Here is a 19,706-nt window from a genome sequence, read left to right on the forward strand (position 1 = left end):
AAAGTTAAAAAATAAAATAAAATTAAAAAAAAAAAAAGAAACAGACTCACAGACTTAGAGATCAAACTGATGGTTACTGAGAAGAGTTGGGGGAGGTATAGTTCAGGAGTTTGGGATCCACATGTACACACTGCTATATTTAAAATGGATAACCAGTAAGGACCTGCTGTACAGAACAGGGAACTCTGCTCAATATTATGTAACAACCTAAATAGAAAAAGAATTTGAAAAAGAATGATTCATGTATATGCATAACTGAATCACTTTGCTGTATATCTGAAACTAACACAATGCTGTTAATCAACTCTACTCCAATATAAAATGAAAATTAAAAGAAAGACATTCACTGTCAATCTTTCATTAGGTATTTAATGTGAGAAAATTATTTCTATACTCTAAATATGCTTTGACAGGTGATGTGATAATACCACAAACAGATAGAGATATATAAACACCCTGTATCTCATAGGATTATTCTGAGAATTAAAACAGATTATTTAGAAAAGGAACTAGCAAAAACAATTGTTACTATCACTAAATTTATTACCTCTTCTGAGACTGTCTCTGATAAATCTTATAGAAAAAGATGGAAAGAATGTTGAATTAAGTCATTTTGAGAAATAAAATAAAATGTGAAGACAAAACAATGAGAATTGTTCCTGTAAATTACCTCTTAAAATGTTTTTGTTTCTTTCTGTGCTTTGCATAACATATGCATAAGGTCTGAGGCTATCAGATTCTTGCCCTGGTAGAAACATAACACTGACCCCCATCCTCTGGGTGAGTATGATTAAGAAGTTACAAAGGAGTGTTTGAGGTCATCTAGGCTTCCTTTGAAACAGGAAACATGGGCAATGCTTTTCCAAGAATAATTTCTACTTTCATGAGAGGCATCCAGAAAACCCTGTTTGAACACCAGTGTTAGCACTGTATTGAAGACAGAGAATTAAGACAGACCTCAGCGAAAGAAGTTTAAGAAATCACAACATAAACATTCAGCTTCTTGCAGTGAGGGGGAAAATGTACACTACTTTGAAATCTTCACTTCATGGCAGTTAATATTATTAGTTAGAAATCAAAGGGTCATAGGATCAGAATCAGTGTGGTCCAATGTTTTGCTCTGAATTATAGTCAAGGACCATAGGTTAAGTAGAGGTCTGAATCCTCAACTGTCATTTCACAAAGGTATGCCATAGGTCAAAATTAGGATTTAAATACATTTGTCTTCTGTATTTAAGCAGGTGTACACCAGACTTTTTTTTGTGTGTGTGGGGGGGTGGTCCAAAATCACTGCAGATGGTGATTGCAGCCAAGAAATTAAAAGACGCTTACTCCTTGGAAGGAAAGTTATGACCAACCCAGACAGCATATTAAAAAGCAGAGACATTACTTTGCCAACAAAGGTCCATCTAGTCAAGGTTATGGTTTTTCCAGTGGTCATGTATGGATGTGAGAGTTGGACTGTGAAGAAAGCTGAGCGCTGAAGAACTGATGCTTTTGAACTGTGATGTCGGAGAAGACTCTTGAGAGTCCCCTGGACTGCAAGGAGAGCCAATCAGTCCATCCTAAAGGAGATCAGTCCTGGGTGTTCATTGGAAGGACTGATGCTGAAGCTTTAACTCCAGTACTTTGGCCACCTCATGTGAAGAGTTGACTCATTGGAAAAGACGCTGATGCTGGGAGGGATTGGAGGCAGGAGGAGAAGGGGACGACAGAGGATGAGATGGCTGGATGGCATCACCGACTCGATGAACGTGAGTTTGAGTGAACTCCAGGAGTTGGTGATGGACGGGGAGGCCTGGCGTTCTGCAGTTCATGGGGTCGCAAAGAGTCGGACATTACTGAGTGACTGAACTGAACTGAATACTACTTAGAGTATCAATTTCACTTCTTAGAGTATCAATTTCACTTTTCAACTTCCAATTCTTTTACTCTCTGAGTTCAAATAGGGATCAAAGTAGCAAGTGGATGGATCTGTTATATCTGTTTTGGGAAGCTGATGCAGGTCACTCTCAACGGACTAAACCTAGTCGTTCAGGTAATGTATTTCCTCCTTAAACAACACAAGTCTTTAATAAACAGATAAAAAATTCTATTTTTCAATGAAGTAGTCTAGATTGCTTAAAAGTAAAGCAATAATTGCTTATCAGGGTAGGAGAAATTCTATATTCAGATTGAGATTTGCTAAAGTTGGAATCCATTCAATTTGTATTTTTTAAAAGCCAGAAAATTACCTTGTTGGGGATATTTAATTAAAGGAAACAATGAAAGCATAGTGCCTCTGTTGAATGTGCCATTTTACTGGGCTGTAAATAAAATTCCTGGTGAGTTTTGAAGTCTAAAGAGCTTCCTAGAATTTAAGGACGGCATCTAGACAGGAAAAAGGCTGATGATGAAATTTCTTCTCCTTCCTCATGTTTCTGGATGTCCTTAAAATAGATATCCATCATCACAAATAAATAGGGGCTTCCCTGATAACTCAGTTGGTAAAGAATCCACCTGGTTTGATTCCTAGGTTGGGAAGATCTGCTGGAGAAGGGATAGGCTACCCATTCCAGTATTCTTGGGCTTCCCTAGTGGCTCAACTGGTAAAGAATCTGCCTGCAATACAGGAGACCTGGGTTCAAGTCCTGGCTTGGGAAGATTCCCCTAGAGAAGGGAAAGGCTACCCACTCCAGTCCATGGGATCGCAAAGAGTCAGATACCACTGAGAGACTTTCACTTCACTTTCACTTCACTGCATCACAAATAAAAATGAGTTTTACCTATCATCCATTTTGACCTGATGACATTTTCAGAACACTGTATTCAAAAACTATGGAAGATGTATTTTTCCAAAAACACATGGCACATTCATTCAAATAGGCCGTAAAACAAGCCCCAACATTTTAAAATAAATGAAATTATACAGGAATAACTTATCTGACTACAATGTAATTATGTTAGATACCAATAGTGATAACATATCTAGAAAAAAACAAGTATTTATAAATTAAAATAGCACACTTCTAGCTAATCCCTTGTCAAAGAAGAATGATGAGGTATTTTACAAAATACGTCTAATTAAATGGGGAAGAAACAACCAGTAGATGCAAATTTGTGATGTGCCACTAAAGCAATGATTAAAACTAAATTTTAAATGTTCAAAATCATAAAGAATAAAGGTCTTGACCTGAGGTTCCAATTTAATAAATGAGGGGAAAAAACATAAAGAAACTCCAAGAGAAAGAAATAACAAATATAAGTAGAAATTAATGAATTTTTTAAGAAAACAGACAAACACTTGAGAAAATAACAAAACCAGGGCTTCCCTGATGGCTTGCTGCTGCTGCTGCTGCTGCTGCTGCTAAGTCGCTTTAGTCGTGTCCAACCCTGTGCAACCCCATAGACGGCAGCCCACCAGGCTCCGCCATCCCTGGGATTCTCCAGGCAAGAACACTGGAGTGGGTTGCCATTTCCTTCTCCAATGCATGAAAGTGAAAAGTGAAAGTGAAGTTGCTCAGTCGTTTGCAACTCTTACCGACCCCATGGTCTGCAGCCTTCCAGGCTCCTCCATCCATGGGATTTTCCAGGCAAGAGTACTGGAGTGGGGTGCCATCACCTTCTCCAATGGCTTAGTGGTAAAGAATCCACCCGCCAATCCAGAAGACAGGGGTTCAGTCCCTGGGTCAGGGGAGCCACAATTATTGAGCCCAAGAGCCTCAACTACTGAGCCCACATGCTGCAACTACTGAAGCTCATGAGCCCTAGAGCCTGTGCTCTGCAATAAGAGAAGCCACAGCAATGAGAGGCCTGAGCACCACAACTAGAGTGGCCCCTGCTCCCTGAAAAACCTGCTCAACAGTGAAGACCCAGCAAGACAACAACAAAAAAAGCTAAGGCTGGGTCCTTGAAAACATCAACAAAACTAATAAACCACTTGGTAAATTAATCCATAAGATGGGACAGAAGTCATAAATTACCAATATAAAGAATTTATATAATATTTAATATTATATAAAGAATATAAATTTACTAGGTCAGTATAATACTGATATGGAAATAGCCTGACAGACATTACAAAAGAAAGAAAATTACACATCAGTATCTTTCATGGATGAATATATGCACACACAAAATATTAGGAAATCAAATCCACTTATATATCTTTTTAAAAAATATGGCCAAGTAGAATTTTCCCAGGAATAAAAGGTTGAATTCATACTCCAAATTCAGTCAATGTAATACACGAAATTAAGAAAATAAGAGGAAAAGCATATAACAATGCAGATAGATAAAGCACTTGAAAAAACTTAACACCCATTTATGATTAAAATTCTCAGGAAACTAGTAATAAAGGGGATTTATTCAATCTTGATAAAGGTAGCCATTTCCTTCTCCAGGGAAGCTTCCCGACTGAGGGATTGAATGCGGGTCTCCCGCATCATAGACAGACGCTTTACTATCTGAGCCACCAGGGAAGTCACAAAATAACTACAGATAACACAATATCAAACGGTGAAATAACACTTTCCCTTTAACATCAAGAAGAGAGTGGAGATGCTTATTCACTCTACTTCACCCCGTACTGAAGGAATCAGCCAATTTAATAATACAAGGAAAAAGACATAAAATTAAAGAAGTAATAAGAACATATTTATTCACTAAAGACGTGGAAAATCTTAAGAAATGTACAAGTGAGTGACTAAAATTAATGAGCTTGTTTAGCAAGATTGTAGGATAATAGGTCAATATGCAAAAATCAATTATATTTCTATACACTAGCAGCAAAAGATGAAGAAATTAAAAGTTCAGTGAATAATTTTAAATGAAATATCTGTAAATATATTTAATAAAAGATGCTCAAGACCTCCACACTTAAAAATACAAACAACTGGTGATGGAAACTAGAGAGGATCTAAATAAATGGAGATATAGACCATGTTCATTCATTGAAAGACTCTACAGCTATAATGAGTATAATTCCATCAAGCTTTTAAAAAAAAAAACACACAAATTCAGAAGCTGACTGTAAAATTTATGTGGAGGTGCATATTCTTCTTTATGTCTTTTTCCTTGTATTATTAAATTGGCTGATTCCTTCAGTAAGGGTTGAAGTAGAGTGAATAAACATCTTCACTCTCTTCTTGATGTTAAAGGGAAAGTGTTATTTCACCATTGGATATTGTGTCATCTGTAGTTATTTTGTGACTTCCCTGGTGGCTCAGATGGTAAAGCGTCTGTCTACAATGCAGGAGACCTGGGTTTCGTATATGTATGGATCATTTTATTATCTTCTATGAATTGACTTTTCTAATCCTTTGCCTGTTTCTCTACTCTTATATCTTTTTCTTAAGGACAAGAATTCACAGTCATATTGAGAAATAGTCAAAGCTGAACACAGGACAAACAATCTTCCCTGGGGGGAGAAGATCCCCTGGAGGAGGGCATGGCAACCCACTCCAGTATTCCTACCTGGGAAATCCCATAGACAGAGGAGCTGGCAGGCTACAGTCCATGGGGTCACAAAGAGTCAGACACACTAAGAACGACTAAGAAGGGCACAGAACAAAATTGATTTCAAGACTTACTATAAAGTTATATTGATTAGGACATTGTGATACTGGGAACAAACAAAGTTAAGTCCATTTTTGAAACAGAGTAGACAACCCAGAAGTAAACTGACATATACCATCATTTGATTTTTTACCAAAACAACAAGAACAAAGTAATCCACTGAAGAAAAAAGAAATCTTCTCAACAGTAGATACTGGAATAACTGGACTTCAAACTCTAACTCAAACCACATACACAAAAAATTTAATTCAAAATATATCTTAGACTCAAGTTCAAAAGTTGAAACTATATACTCCTAGAACTAAATATGATTATATAATTAAGAGGCTTTATTTTTTTTAGTGATACAGGAACAACTATTAAAGTATGATGAATTAGATTTCATCAGAAAAGCTGTCTGGTCATCTGAAGAAGATATCATTAAGAAAATCAAGTGGCAAGCCACAGACTGGGAGAACATATTTCCATAACATAAAGGATTGCCTTGTTTTATTCCATTTTACTTTATTGTGTTTCATAGATATTGCACATTTTACAAAATTGAATGTTTTGGCAACCTTACATTGAGCAATTCTATCACTAACAACAAAATTTGCTATTCCACAAAATTTGCTCCTTTTATATCTCTGTGTCACATTTTGGTAATTCTCACAATATTTCAAACTGTCATTATTATTCAATGTATTATGGTGATCTATAAACAAAGATCTTTGATGTTACTATCGTAATTGTTTAGTGGAACCATGAACTGTACCCATAAAAGACTGTGACCTTAATAAACATGTCAGTACTGACTGCTCCACCTGATGGAAAAGTACAACAAAATCAAGGCTGTTTTCATGTCTGCTAACACAATACCCATTCTTCAGCCCATGGACCAAGGAGTCATTTCTCAATGACATCTTTTTTTTTTTTTTTTTTTAAGAAATACATTCTGTAGGGATACAGCTGCCACAGATAGTGATTCCTCTGATGGACCTGGGAAAAGTAACCTGTAAGCTTTCTGGAAAGCTGCACTACTCTAGATGCCATTGAGAATACTTGTGATTCAGGGGAAGTGGTCCAGATATCAACATTAACAGGAGTTAATGGAGAAGGTGATTCCAACCCTCATGGATCACTTTGACAGGTTCAGCCATTCAGTGGAAGAAGTAACAGCAGATGTGGTGGGAACAGCAAGAGAGAGGGGACACATGTGCACCTGTGACCAATTCAAGGTGAGGTATGGCAAAAAAAAAAAAAAAACACACAAAAATATTCTAAAGTAATTAGCCTCTGATTAAAATAAATTCATTTTTAATTTATATTTATTTTAATTAGAGGCTAATTACTTTACAATATTGTATTAGTTTTGCCATACATCAACATGAATCCACCATGAGTGCACACGTGTTCCCCATCCTGAAGCCCCCTCCCACCTCCCTCCCCATACCATCCCTCTGGGTCATCCCTGTACATCAGCCCCAAGCATCCTGTATCCTGCATCGAACCTGGACTGGTGACTCGTTTCTTATATGATATTATACATGTTTCAATGCCATTCTCCCAAATCATCCCACCCTCTCCCTCTCCCACAGAGTCCAAAAGACTGTTCTATACATCTGTGTCTCTTTTGCTGTCTCGCATACAGGGTTATCGTTACCATCTTTCCTGGGATTTCTTTGGAGGGAATGATGCTAAAGCTGAAACTCCAGTACTTTGGCCACCTCATGCGAAGAGATGACTCATTGGAAAAGACTCTGATGCTGGGAAGGATTGGGGGCAGGAGGAGAAGGGGACGACAGAGGATGAGATGGCTGGATGGCATCACTGACTCAATGGACGTGAGTCTGAGTGAACTCCAGGAGTTGGTGATGGACAGGGAGGCCTGGCGTGCTGCAATTCATGGGGTCGCAAAGAGTTGGACACGACTGAGTGACTGATCTGATCTGATCTGATACTGTATTGGTGTTTTTTCTTTCTGGCTTACTTCACTCTGTATAATAGGCTCCAATTTCATCCACCTCATTAGAACTGATTCAAATGTATTCTTTTTAATGGCAGTCCATTCTGAAGGAGATCAGCCCTGGGATTTCTTTGGAGGGAATGATGCTGAAGCTGAAACTCCAGTACTTTGGCCACCTCATGCGAAGAGTTGACTCGTTGGAAAAATTCTGATGCTGGGAGAGATTGGGGGCAGGAGGAGAAGGGGACGACAGAGGATGAGGTAGCTGGATGGCATCACTGACTCGATGGACGTGGGTCTGGGTGAACTGCAAGAGTTGGTGATGGACAGGGAGGCCTGGCGTGCTGCAATTCATGGGGTCGCAAAGAGTCGGACACGACTGAGCGACTGAACTGAACTGAACTGAACTGAACTGAATACTCCATTGTGTATATGTACCACAGCTTTCTTATCCATTCATCTACCAATGGACATCTAGGTTGCTTCCATGTCCTGGCTATTATAAACAGTGCTGCGATGAACATTGGGGTACACGTGTCTCTTTCAATTCTGGTTTCCTCAGTGTGTATGCCCAGCAATGGGATTGCTGGGTCATAAGGCAGTTCTATTTCCAGTTTTTTAAGGAATCTCCACACTGTTCTCCATAGTGGCTGTACCAGTTTGCATTCCCACCAACAGTGTAAGAGGGTTCCCTTTTCTCCACACCCTCTCCAGCATTTATTGCTTGTAGACTTTTGGATCGCAGCCATTCTGACTCATGTGAAATGGTACCTCATTGCAGTTTGATTTGCATTTCTCTGATAATGAGTGATGTTGAGCATCTTTTCATGTGTTTGTTAGCCATCTGTATGTCTTCTTTGGAGAAATGTCTATTTAGTCCTTAACAGACCCATCACAAGCAAGGACATTGAAACTGTAATCAGAAATCTTCCAGCAAACAAAAGCCCAGGTCCAGACGGCTTCACAGCTGAATTCTACCAAAAATTTAGAGAAGAGCTAACACCTATCCTACTCAAACTCTTCCAGAAAATTGCAGAGGAAGGTAAACTTCCAAACTCGTTCTATGAGGCCACCATCACCCTAATACCAAAACCTGACAAAGATGCCACAAAAAAAAAGAGAAAACTACAGGCTGATATCACTGATGAACATAGATGTAAAAATCCTTAACAAAATTCTAGCAATCAGAATCCAACCACACATTAAAAAGATCATGCACCATGACCAAGTGGGCTTTATCCCAGGATTGCAAGGATTCTTCAATATCCACAAATCAATGTAATATATCACATTAACAAATTGAAAAATAAAAACCATATGATTATCTCAATAGATGCAGAGAAAGCCTTTGACAAAATTCAACATCCATTTATGATAAAAACTCTCCAGAAAGCAGGAATAGAAGGAACATACCTCAACATAATAAGAGCTATATATGACAAACCCACAGCAAACATTATCCTCAATGGTGAAAAATTGAAAGCATTTCCCCTAAAGTCAGGAACAAGACAAGGGTGCCCACTCTCATCACTACTATTCAACATAGTTTTGGAAGTTTTGGCCACAGCAATCAGAGCAGAAAAAGAAATAAAAGGAATCCAAATTGGAAAAGAAGAAGTAAAACTCTCACTATTTGCAGATGGCATGATCCTCTACATAGAAAACCCTAAAGACTCCACCAGAAAATTACTAAAGCTAATCAATGAATATAGTAAAGTTGCAGGATATAAAATCAACACACAGAAATCCCTTGCATTTCTATACACTAATAATGAGAAAATAGAAAGAGAAATTAAGGAAACAATTCCATTCACCATTGCAACTAAAAGAATAAAATACTTAGGAATATATCTACCTAAAGAAACTAAAGACCTATATATAGAAAACTATAAAACACTGGTGAAAGAAATCAAAGAAGACACTAATAGATGGAGAAATATACCATGCTCATGGATTGGAAGAATCAATATAGTGAAAATGAGTATATTACCCAAAGCAATCTATAGATTCAATGCAATCCCTATCAAGCTACCAACAGTATTCTTCACAGAGCTAGAACAAATAATTTCACAATTTGTATGGAAATACAAAAAACATCAAATAGCCAAAGCAATCTTGAGAAAGAAGAATGGAACTGGAGGAATCAACCTGCCTGACTTCAGGCTCAGTAGAGCCTGAAGCTACAGTCATCAAAGACAGTATGGTACTGGCACAAAGACAGAAATATAGATCAATGGAACAAAATAGAAAACCCAGAGATAAATCCACGCACCTATGGACACCTTATCTTTGACAAAGGAGGCAAGAATATACAATGGATTAAAGACAATCTCTTTAACAAGTGGTGCTGGGAAAGCTGGTCAACCACTTGTAAAAGAATGAAACTAGAACACTTTCTAACCATACACAAAAATAAACTCAAAATGGATTAAAGATCTAAATGTAAGACCAGAAACTATAAAACTCCTAGAGGAGAACATAGGCAAAACACTCTCTGACATACATCATAGCAGGATCCTCTATGACCCACCTCCAAGAATATTGGAAATAAAAGCAAAAATAAACAAATGGGACCTAATTAAACTTAAAAGCTTCTGCACAACAAAGGAAACTATAAGCAAGGTGAAAAGACAGCCTTCAGAATGAGAGAAAATAATAAAAAATGAAGCAACTGACAGACAACTAATCTCAGAAATATACAAGCAACTCCTGCAGCTCAATTCCAGAAAAATTAATTTTTAAAAATAAATAAAAATAAATGTCTCCCTCAAAAAAAATTTAAAAAGAAGAAGAAGAAGAAAGAAACAGCAAGAGAACTAAAATGAGAAATGGAGCCTGAGGGTGTGATTATTTGCTGCAATTTGATCATAAAACTCTAACAGAGGAGTTGCTTTTTATGGATAAGCAAAGAGAATGGCTTCTTGAGATGGAATCTATTCCTGTGAATAGAATGCTGTGAATCTATGCTGTGAAGATTGTGGAAAAGGAAGCAAAGGATTTAGAACATGTCTTAAACTTAGGTGATAAAGCAGAGGCACAGTTTTAGAGGACAGACTCCAATTTTGAAAGAAGTTCTCCTGTGAGTTAGATCACATGGCATCTCAAGCTACAGAGAAATTGTTCATGAAAGGAAGAGTCAATTCAATGCTACAAACTTCAGTGTTGTCTTATTTCAAGAAATCTCCATAGCCACCCCACCCTTCAGTAACTACCACCCTGATCAGTCAGCAGCCACCAAGGCCACAGCCCCCCACCAGCAAAAACATTATGACTCACAGAAGGCCCAGATGGTGGTTAGCATTTTAATTAACAAAGTATTTCTAATTAAGGTATGAACAATGTTTACTTAACTTATATGCAGAACACATCGTGCAACATGCTGGGCTGGATGAAGCACAAGCTGGAATCAAGATTGCCAGAAGAAATATCAGTAACATCATATATGCAAATGACACAAGCCTAATGGCAGAAAGCAAAGAGGAACTAAAGAGCTTCTTGATGAAAGTGAAAGAGGGGAATGAAAGGTTGGCCTAAAACTCAACATTCAGAAAACTAAGATCATGGCTTCTGGTCCCATCACTTCATGGCAAATAGATGGGGAAACAATGGCAACAGTGACAGATTTTCTTTTCTTGGGCTCCAAAATCACTGCTGATGGTGACTGCAGCCATGAAATTAAAAGACGCTTACTCCTTGGAAGGAAAGTTATGACCAACCTAGACAGCATATTAAAAAGCAGAGACATTACTTTGCCAACAAAGGTCTGTCTAGTCAAAGCTATGGTTTTTCCAGTGGTCATGTATGGATGTAAGAGTTGGACCACAAGAAGGCTGAGTGACAAAGAATTGATGCTTTTGAACTGTGGTGTTGGAGAAGACTCTTGAGAGTCCCTTGAACTGCAAACAGATCAAACCAGTCCATCCTAGAGGAAATCAATCCTGAATATTCATTGCAAGGACTGATGATGAAGCTGAAGCTCCAATACTTTGGCTACCTGATGCTAAGAGCTGACTCATTAGAAAAGACTCTGATGCTGGGAAAGACTGAAGGCAGGAGAAGGGATGACAGAGGATGAGATCGTTGGATGGCATCACCAACTCAATGGATATGAGTTTGAGAAAGCTCTGGGAGATAGTGAAGGAGAAGGAAGCCTGGCATGCTGCAGGCCATGGGGTGAAGTGAAGTGCAAGTCGCTTAGTCATGTCCAACTCTTTGCAACCCCATGGACTAATAGACAATGAAATAAGAAAGAATGAACACATGTATACCTGTGGCGGATTCATTTTGATATTTGGCAAAACTAATACAATTATGTAAAGTTTAAAAATAAAATAAAATTAGGAAAAAAAAAAAAGAAAGAATGAGGAGACAGAGCCAAAGCAAAAACAACACCCAGTTGTGGATGTGATGGGTGATGGAAGTAAAGTCCAATGCTGTAAAGAACATTATTGCATAGGAACCTGGAATGTTAGGTCCATGAATCAAGGCAAATTACAAGTGCTCAAACAGGAGATGGCAAGGGTGAACATCGACATTTTAGGGATCAGAGAACTAAAATGGACTGGAATGGATGAGTTTAATTCTGATGACCATTATATCTACTACCACCGGGAAAAATCCCTTAGAAGAAACTGAGTAGCTCTCATAGTTAACAAAAGAGTCCAAAATGCAGTACTTGGGTGCAATCTCAAAAATGCCAGAATGACCTCTGTTCGTTTCCAAGGCAAGCCATTCAATATCACAGTAATCCAAGTCTATGCTCCAACCAGTAATGCAGAAGAAGCTGAAATTGAAAGATTCTCTGAAGACCTACAAGACCTTCTAGAACTAACACCCAAAAAAGATGCCCTTTTCATCATAGGGGACTGGAATGCAAAAGTAGGAAGCCAAGAGATATCTGGAATAACAGGCAAATTTGGCCTTGGAGTACAGAATGAAGTAGGGCAAAGGATAATAGAATTTTGCCAAGAGAATACACTGGTCATAGCAAACACCCTCTTCCAACAACACAAGAGAAGACTCTACCCATGAACATCACCAGATGGTCAATACTGAAATCAGATTGATTATATTTTTCACAGCCAAAGATGGAGAAACTCTATACAGTCAAAAATACAAGACTGGGAGCTGCTTGTGGCTCAGATCATGAACTCCTTTTTGCCAAACTCAGACTTAAAATGAAGAAAGTAGGGAAAACCACTAGACCATTCAGGTATGACCTAAATCAAATCCCTTACGATTTTACAGTGGAAGTGATAAACAGATTCAAGGGATTAGATCTGATAGAGTGCCTGAGAATTATGGATGGAGGTTCATGACATTGTACAGGAGACAGGGATCAAGATCATCCCCAAGAAAAAGAAATGCAGAAAGGCAAAATGGCTGTCTGACAAGGCCTTACAAATAGCTGAGAAAAGAAGACAGGCAAAAGGCAAAGGAGAAAAGGAAAGATATACTCATTTGAATGCAGAGTTCCAAAGAATAGCAAGGAGAGACAAGAAAGCCTTCCTCAATGATCAATGCAAAGAAATAAAGGAAAACAATAGAATGAGAAAGACTAGAGATCTCATCAAGAAAACTAAAGATACCAAGGGAATATTTCATGTAAAGATGGGCACATAAAGGATAGAAATGGTATGGACCTAACAGAAGCAGACGATATTAAGAAGAGGTGGGAAGAAAACACAGAAGAACTATACAAAAAAGATCTTCATGACCCAGATAATCACGATGGTGTGATCACTCACCTAGAGCCAGACATCCTGGAATGCGAAGTCAAGTGGGCCTTAGGAAGCATCAGTACGAACAAAGCTAGTGGAGGTGATGGAATTCCAGTTGAGCTCTTTCAAATCCTAAAAGATGATGCTGTGAAAGTGTTGCACTCAATATGCCAGCAAATTTGGAAAACTCAGCAGTGGCCACAGGACTGGAAAAGGACAGTTTTCATTCCAATCCCCAAAAAAGGCAATGCCAAAGAATGCTCAAACTACTGCACAATTGCACTCATCTCACATGCTAGCAAAGTAATGCTCAAAATTCTCCAAGCCAGGCTTCAACAGTACGTGAACCATGAAATTTAAGATGTTCAAACTGGATTTAGAAAAGGCAGAGGAACCAGAGATCAAATTGCCAACATCCGTTGAATCATCACAAAGGCAAGAGAGTTCCAGAAAAACATCTACTTCCACTTTATTGACTATGTCAAAGCCTTTGACTGTGTGGATAACCACAAACTGTGGAAAATTCTTCAAGAGATGGGAATACCAGACCACCTGACATGCCTCCTGAGAAATCTATATGCAGGTCAAGAAGCAACAGTTATAATTGGACATGGGACTGGTTCCAAATTGGAAAAGCAGTATGTCAAGGTTGTATATTGTCACCCTACTTATTTAACTTATATGTAGAGTACATCATACTAAATGCTGGCTGGAGGAAGCACAAGCTGGAATCAAGATTGCTGAGAGAAATATTAATAACTTCAGATCTGCAGATGACACCACCCTTATGGAAGAAAGTGAAGAGGAACTAAAGAGCTTCTTGATGAAAGTGAAAGAGGAGAGTGAAAAAGTTGGCTTAAAACTCAACATTCAGAAAACTAAGATCATGGCATCCGGTCCCATGACTACATGGCAAATAAATGGAGAAACAATGGAAACTGAGATACTTTCTTTTCTTCGGCTCCAAAATCACTGCTAATGGTGACTGCAGCCATGAAATTAAAAGATGCTTACTCCTTGGAAGAAAAGCTGTGAGCAACCTAGACAGCATATAAAAAAGAAGAGACATTACTTTGCCAACAAAGGTCCATCTAGTCAAGGCTATGGTTTTTCCAGTAGTCAAGTATTAATGTGAGAGTTGTGCCATAAAGAAAGCCGAGCACCTAAGAATTGATACTTTTGAACTGTGGTGTTGGAGAAGACTCTTGAGAGTCCCTTGGACTTCAGGGAGATCAAATCAGTCAACCCTGAAAGAAATGTACCCTGAACGTTCATTGGAAGGACTGATGCTGAAGCTGAAACTCAAATATTTTGGCCACCTGATGGGAAGAACTGACTCACTGGTAAAGACCCTGATTCTGGGAAAGTTTGAAGGCAGGAGGAGAAGAGGATGACAGAGGATGAGATGGTTGGATGGCATCACCAACTCGAACGACATGAGTCTGAGCAAGTTCCAGGAGTTGGTGATGGACAGGGAAGCCTAGCATGCTGCAGTCCATGGGGTCGCAAAGAGCTGGACACAACTGAGTGACTGAACTGAACATTTGCAACTTCCTTTGAAATGTGTCCCTCTCCATCTTCTTTTTAACAAATGATTGATGGGTGACTAGAGGCATAGAAAATTTATAGCCATATGTAAAGCAAATATAATAAAACGTAATCATAGAATTAGATGGTGGGGCTATGGATACTTGTGGCACACCTTTCAACTTTCTATGTTTGCAAATTTTTGTAATAAAATGTTGAAAACTGAAGAATGGTTTTCTTTGAGTACTGAGATTATGGGTTATATATTTTCTGCAAATCTCCATTCATTATAATGATATACTTTATTTTAGGTAAAGTAGTTTAAAAGTAAGTTAAGAGATTTTAATTTTTATTTTCAAAGAATTAAAAAGACATCAGTCTATAATCATATAAAATTTCTCAGAGCTGAAAATGTATTTAAACTAGAAATCAATAACAGAAATATAACTGGAAAATCCAAAATAACTGGAGCTTAACACTTTTCTAAGTAACACATGGACCAAAGAAGATATCTCATGAGAAATTTTAGAATATTTTGAACTAAATTAAAGTTAAAATATAACATCAAAATTTGTGAAATGCAGTGAAAACAATTCTTAGAAGGAAATTTATAGTATTAAATGCCTACATTAGAAAAGAAAGATCTAAAATCAGTAATCCAAGCTTCTGCTTCAGAAAACTAGGCCACTGGTGCAAGCCCAGTGCCAAGGTCACCTCCGGAACTGACTCTGTGTCACTGTTGACAAAAGGCCCCTGATCATCACCAGCAAGCTTCCTGACTCCAAGTTAAGTAAAAGGCCCACCTCAGTGCTCACCCTACAGTGCCCTAACCAATCGCCTAATGCCAACCTTACAGCATGAATTTTATTTGCCTTGAGGCTATAAAAACTGGCTACTAAACCACAGAAACTGTTAATTCTCCCTGGTCTGTCAGGAGGTCAGTCCTTTGAGCTCTCAGTGCCCTCCTTATCTCTGCTCTTTGCTCTTAATAAACTCACTTCCTTCTGCAATGCTGTGTCTGGAAATTCTTTTCCAGCCTGTGCTTGTACTGCCATGACAGAAAGAGAAGAGCAAAATTAGTCCAAAATTAACAAAAGAAAATAAATAAATAGTAAGAATTGCAGCAGAAATCAATGAGGTTGAAAACAGGATATTAGCATACAAAAACAATAAAACCAAGACCTGGTTTTTTGAGAAGTTCAGAAATTGATAAGCCACTAAGCCAGGCTAACTAAGGGAAAGAGAGAGAGGACAAAAATTACTAATATCAAAAATGAAGAGGGAACATTCATGACAATCCTATGGACATAATAGGATAATCACAGAACACTGTGAACAACTGTACACCAATAAATTTGATTACCTAGATGAACTGCACCCATCTCTTGAAAGGCACAATCTTCTAAAACTCACACAAGAAGAAATAAGCCATATGAATAGGCCTCTATCTACTAAAGACATTCAATCAATAATCAATAACCTTACAAAGCAGAAAATTTCAGACACAGATAGACTCACTGATGAATTCTACCCAACAGTTAAGGAAGTAGTTATACCAATTGTCTAAAGTCTCTTTCAGAGGACAGAGGTAGAGGAAATACATCCCACTTCATCCTGTGAGGTCAGCATTACCCTAATACCAAAACAGGAAAAGACACTGCAGGAAAAGAAAACTACAGACCAACATGTATCATGAACACAGACTGAAGAGTCCTCAACAAAATCATGGCAAATCAAATTCAACAACGCATAAAAAGAATTCTATTTCACAACCAAGTGGGATTTACCCCAGGTATGCAAGGATGGTTTAAAATTCATCAACTGGCTAAGGAAGAAACATCAAATGATCATATCAACAGATGAAGAGAAAACATTTGACAAAAGCCAACACCCACTCATGATTTTTAAAAATCAATAAATTATGAATAAAGGGGAACTTCCTCAACTAGATAAAGACCATGTACAAAAAACTTAGAGGAAACATTATACTTAACAATGAGAATCCCACAGATAGAGGATCATGGCGGGCCCCGGTCCACAGGATCACAAAGAGTTGGACATGACTGAAGCAACTTAGCAAGCACAAGAAACTCAAAGCTTCCCCACTGAGATCAGCTGCAGAGAAAGGCTACCCTTCTCACCACTCCTCTTCAGCATGACACTTGAAGTCCTGGCTAGTTCATTAAGACTATCTGAAGAGAACTATGCAAACTGTCCTTCATGTCTCATAAAATCTGCGAGACAGCATTCTACCAGGTAGAAGAAGCTACTGTCCCTGTTGAATGACTTCTCATGTAAGCATGCGACAAGCAAGGAGTCTCCATTAATCACAAAAGTTAGATTCGACAAAATCATTTAGTAAACTGGAATATATATAATAAAAATCAACCAGTTAAAATAAATGTTACAGATTTATGACTATATTTTCTACAAGGACATTGTTGCTATTATTATTTTTATTATCAGCATCATTGTTGTTGTAGTTATATCAACAGCTACTCTTTGTTGAGTCAGTTCAGTTGCTCAGTAGTGTCTGACTCTTTGCAATCCCATGCACTGCAGCATTCCAGCTTCACTGTTCATCACCAACTCCATTAGCTTGCTCAAACTCATGTCCATCAAGTTGGTGACAGCATCTGACCATCTCATCCTCTGTTGTCCCCTTCTTTTCCTCCCTTCAATCTTTCCCAGCATCAAGGTCTTTTCCAGTAAGTCAGTTCTTCCCATCAGGTAGTCAGAGTATTGGAGCTTCAGCATCAGTCCTTCCAATGAATATTTGACTGGGGATCGAACTAGGGTCTCCAGCATTGGAAAGTGGATTCTCAACCACTGGACTACCAGGGAAGTCCTCTTTGTTGAGTACTTATCATAGCAGGCAGTCTGCTATGAATTTCAAAAATAACCTCATTTCAGCATTACAACTATCTTACATAAAGACACAATGCAGTTACTATTTCATAACAAGAAAAACTGGGCTCAGTGGGACAAAGTAATATGTCCAGTGCTAAAAGGCAGAGCCAGGATCTAAACTTAAAATCTGATTCTAAGGCCATTATTCTGGATACAAACATATGTAATATATATGCATGCAAAACATCAGAAATCTGATTCATTTTGGAAACCATCTGGTAATGACACCTGTTGACAGCCATAGGGAAAATAATGTTTTCCCACCGTCACCAAATTGCTCTAAGTAAATATGCTGAATGATCATTTATGTGTTTATCACTTTATAGATACACAGATACACAGAGCAGAAAATTTCACAGCACATTATTTTTTGTTTCAAAGTACTTACCTAGCTTTTGCTATTTCACTCAGTATTAATTTTGTCATTTTCCTGAAAAATACTGCACGATATGCTAACTTTAAAAAAGAATTATTGTGAACCATCAATACTTTCAAAATAAACACATAGTTTACTTATTGTTAGGGAAAGAAGAGAGGGCAATCCAATTATTTTTAATACTGTTGAATCTGAGTATCTCACAATATTGTGGTTTTATAAACTATAAATGTCAAAGACTGAAAACTACCCCATTGTGGTTGCTATTTGGACCTTAGACTAGAATATTTACTAAATGTGGCTAATGTCTTTTATTTTGTCACCTCTAAGTTGACTATATTTTATGTAAATAGCACTCATGGGAAAAAAAGAAAAGTCAAAAATGCACTTATACTTAAAACAACAAAGAGAATGAGCAAAAACACTAATGGTAACAAACTTCATGGAATAAACAATCTGGTGCCTAAGATGGACACTAATCAAATAATTACACAAAAAATTTAATCAATCATAAATATGACAAATGACACAGAGCTCAAAGGTAGCTTCCTTGAAGGTTTTGAGCCTAACAGCTGAAGAATCAGTACTCCCTTGTAATCTGTCCCATAAAGAGAGTAAAGAGTGACAGAGGGAGGGTTCAAGATGGTCACACAGGAAGAGCCTGAGTTCACTTCCTCCCAAGGACACAACAAACCTACAACTAATACAATAATTCCCTAAATTGGATAAGCAGCCTCCACAACAAAGGGTAAAAAGACAGCCTCAGGATGAGCAGAAGAGCAGAGAGAAAGTTTTGCTGAGAAAAAAGCCACAGCCCAGCCTCAGGACATGCGATACCTTTCAAGAAAAAGGAAGGATGACCCCAAGGTCAGAACCTCAAGGCCAGAAGGCAGAGCCCAGAGCCACAGAGGATTGTTTGCTAGAAAATTTAATTTCTTAGGACCAACCAGTAACTTCTTTTTTTTCCTTTCATTTTCTTCTTTTCTGAACAGGGATGTTCATAACTGGTACGCTGACCCTGTCACAATGTTCCATCTTGGGCACAGATAACCTGCCTTCTAGCTCCAAGCTACTTTGATGGAAAGGAGTGAGAATCAAAGGCTGAGAATGGTTCATATGCAGCAGCCTCACCCATACCTGATTTAAATAATTTAGCTGATGATATTTGTATGTCTTGAGCTGATAAGATTTAGATTAAAGTTTGGACTTGAGGTGATACCATCATGGATTGAGGCTTTGGGGGACTTTGGGATGGGGTGACTATATTTTTCATGTGAAATATATGTGAGTTTTTCTGGGCAGAGAGTGGACTGTAGTAGACAAATAAATGGCCCCCAATGAATGAAGTCCATGCCCTAATCTGCAGGACCTGTGAATATTACCTTAGATGGCCAAAAGAACTTGCATATGTCATTCATTCATTTAAGGACTTTGAGATGGGAGATTATCCTGGATTATCCAAGAGGCCCAATATGATCTCAGGCAGATGGTTAGAGAGGAAAACAGTGCCATGCTACTGGCTTAGAGATGGGGGTGGGCACATGACAGGTATTGAGGAACCTCTACAAGCTGGAAAAGACAAGGAAACAGATCCCCCCAAACCCCCTGATGTAACACAGCCCTGCTAACACCTTGACTTTAGACTTCTGATTTTCAGAATTGCAAGAAAACA

General features: G+C 38.2%; 1 protein-coding gene across 1 annotated transcript in view; it reads right to left on the reverse strand.

Moving 5' to 3' along the window:
* Positions 1 to 19,706, reverse strand: part of DDX60 (DExD/H-box helicase 60) — a 133,026-nt gene that overhangs the window by 85,279 nt on the left and 28,041 nt on the right. Inside the window, 3 exon segments of the mRNA XM_061427015.1 lie at positions 17,027 to 17,083; positions 17,085 to 17,120; positions 18,047 to 18,114. Of these exon segments, the coding sequence (XP_061282999.1) occupies positions 17,027 to 17,083; positions 17,085 to 17,120; positions 18,047 to 18,114 (161 nt within the window).

Source organism: Bos javanicus, chromosome 8 (assembly GCF_032452875.1).
Source record: "Bos javanicus breed banteng chromosome 8, ARS-OSU_banteng_1.0, whole genome shotgun sequence".
Lineage (NCBI taxonomy): Eukaryota > Metazoa > Chordata > Mammalia > Artiodactyla > Bovidae > Bos > Bos javanicus.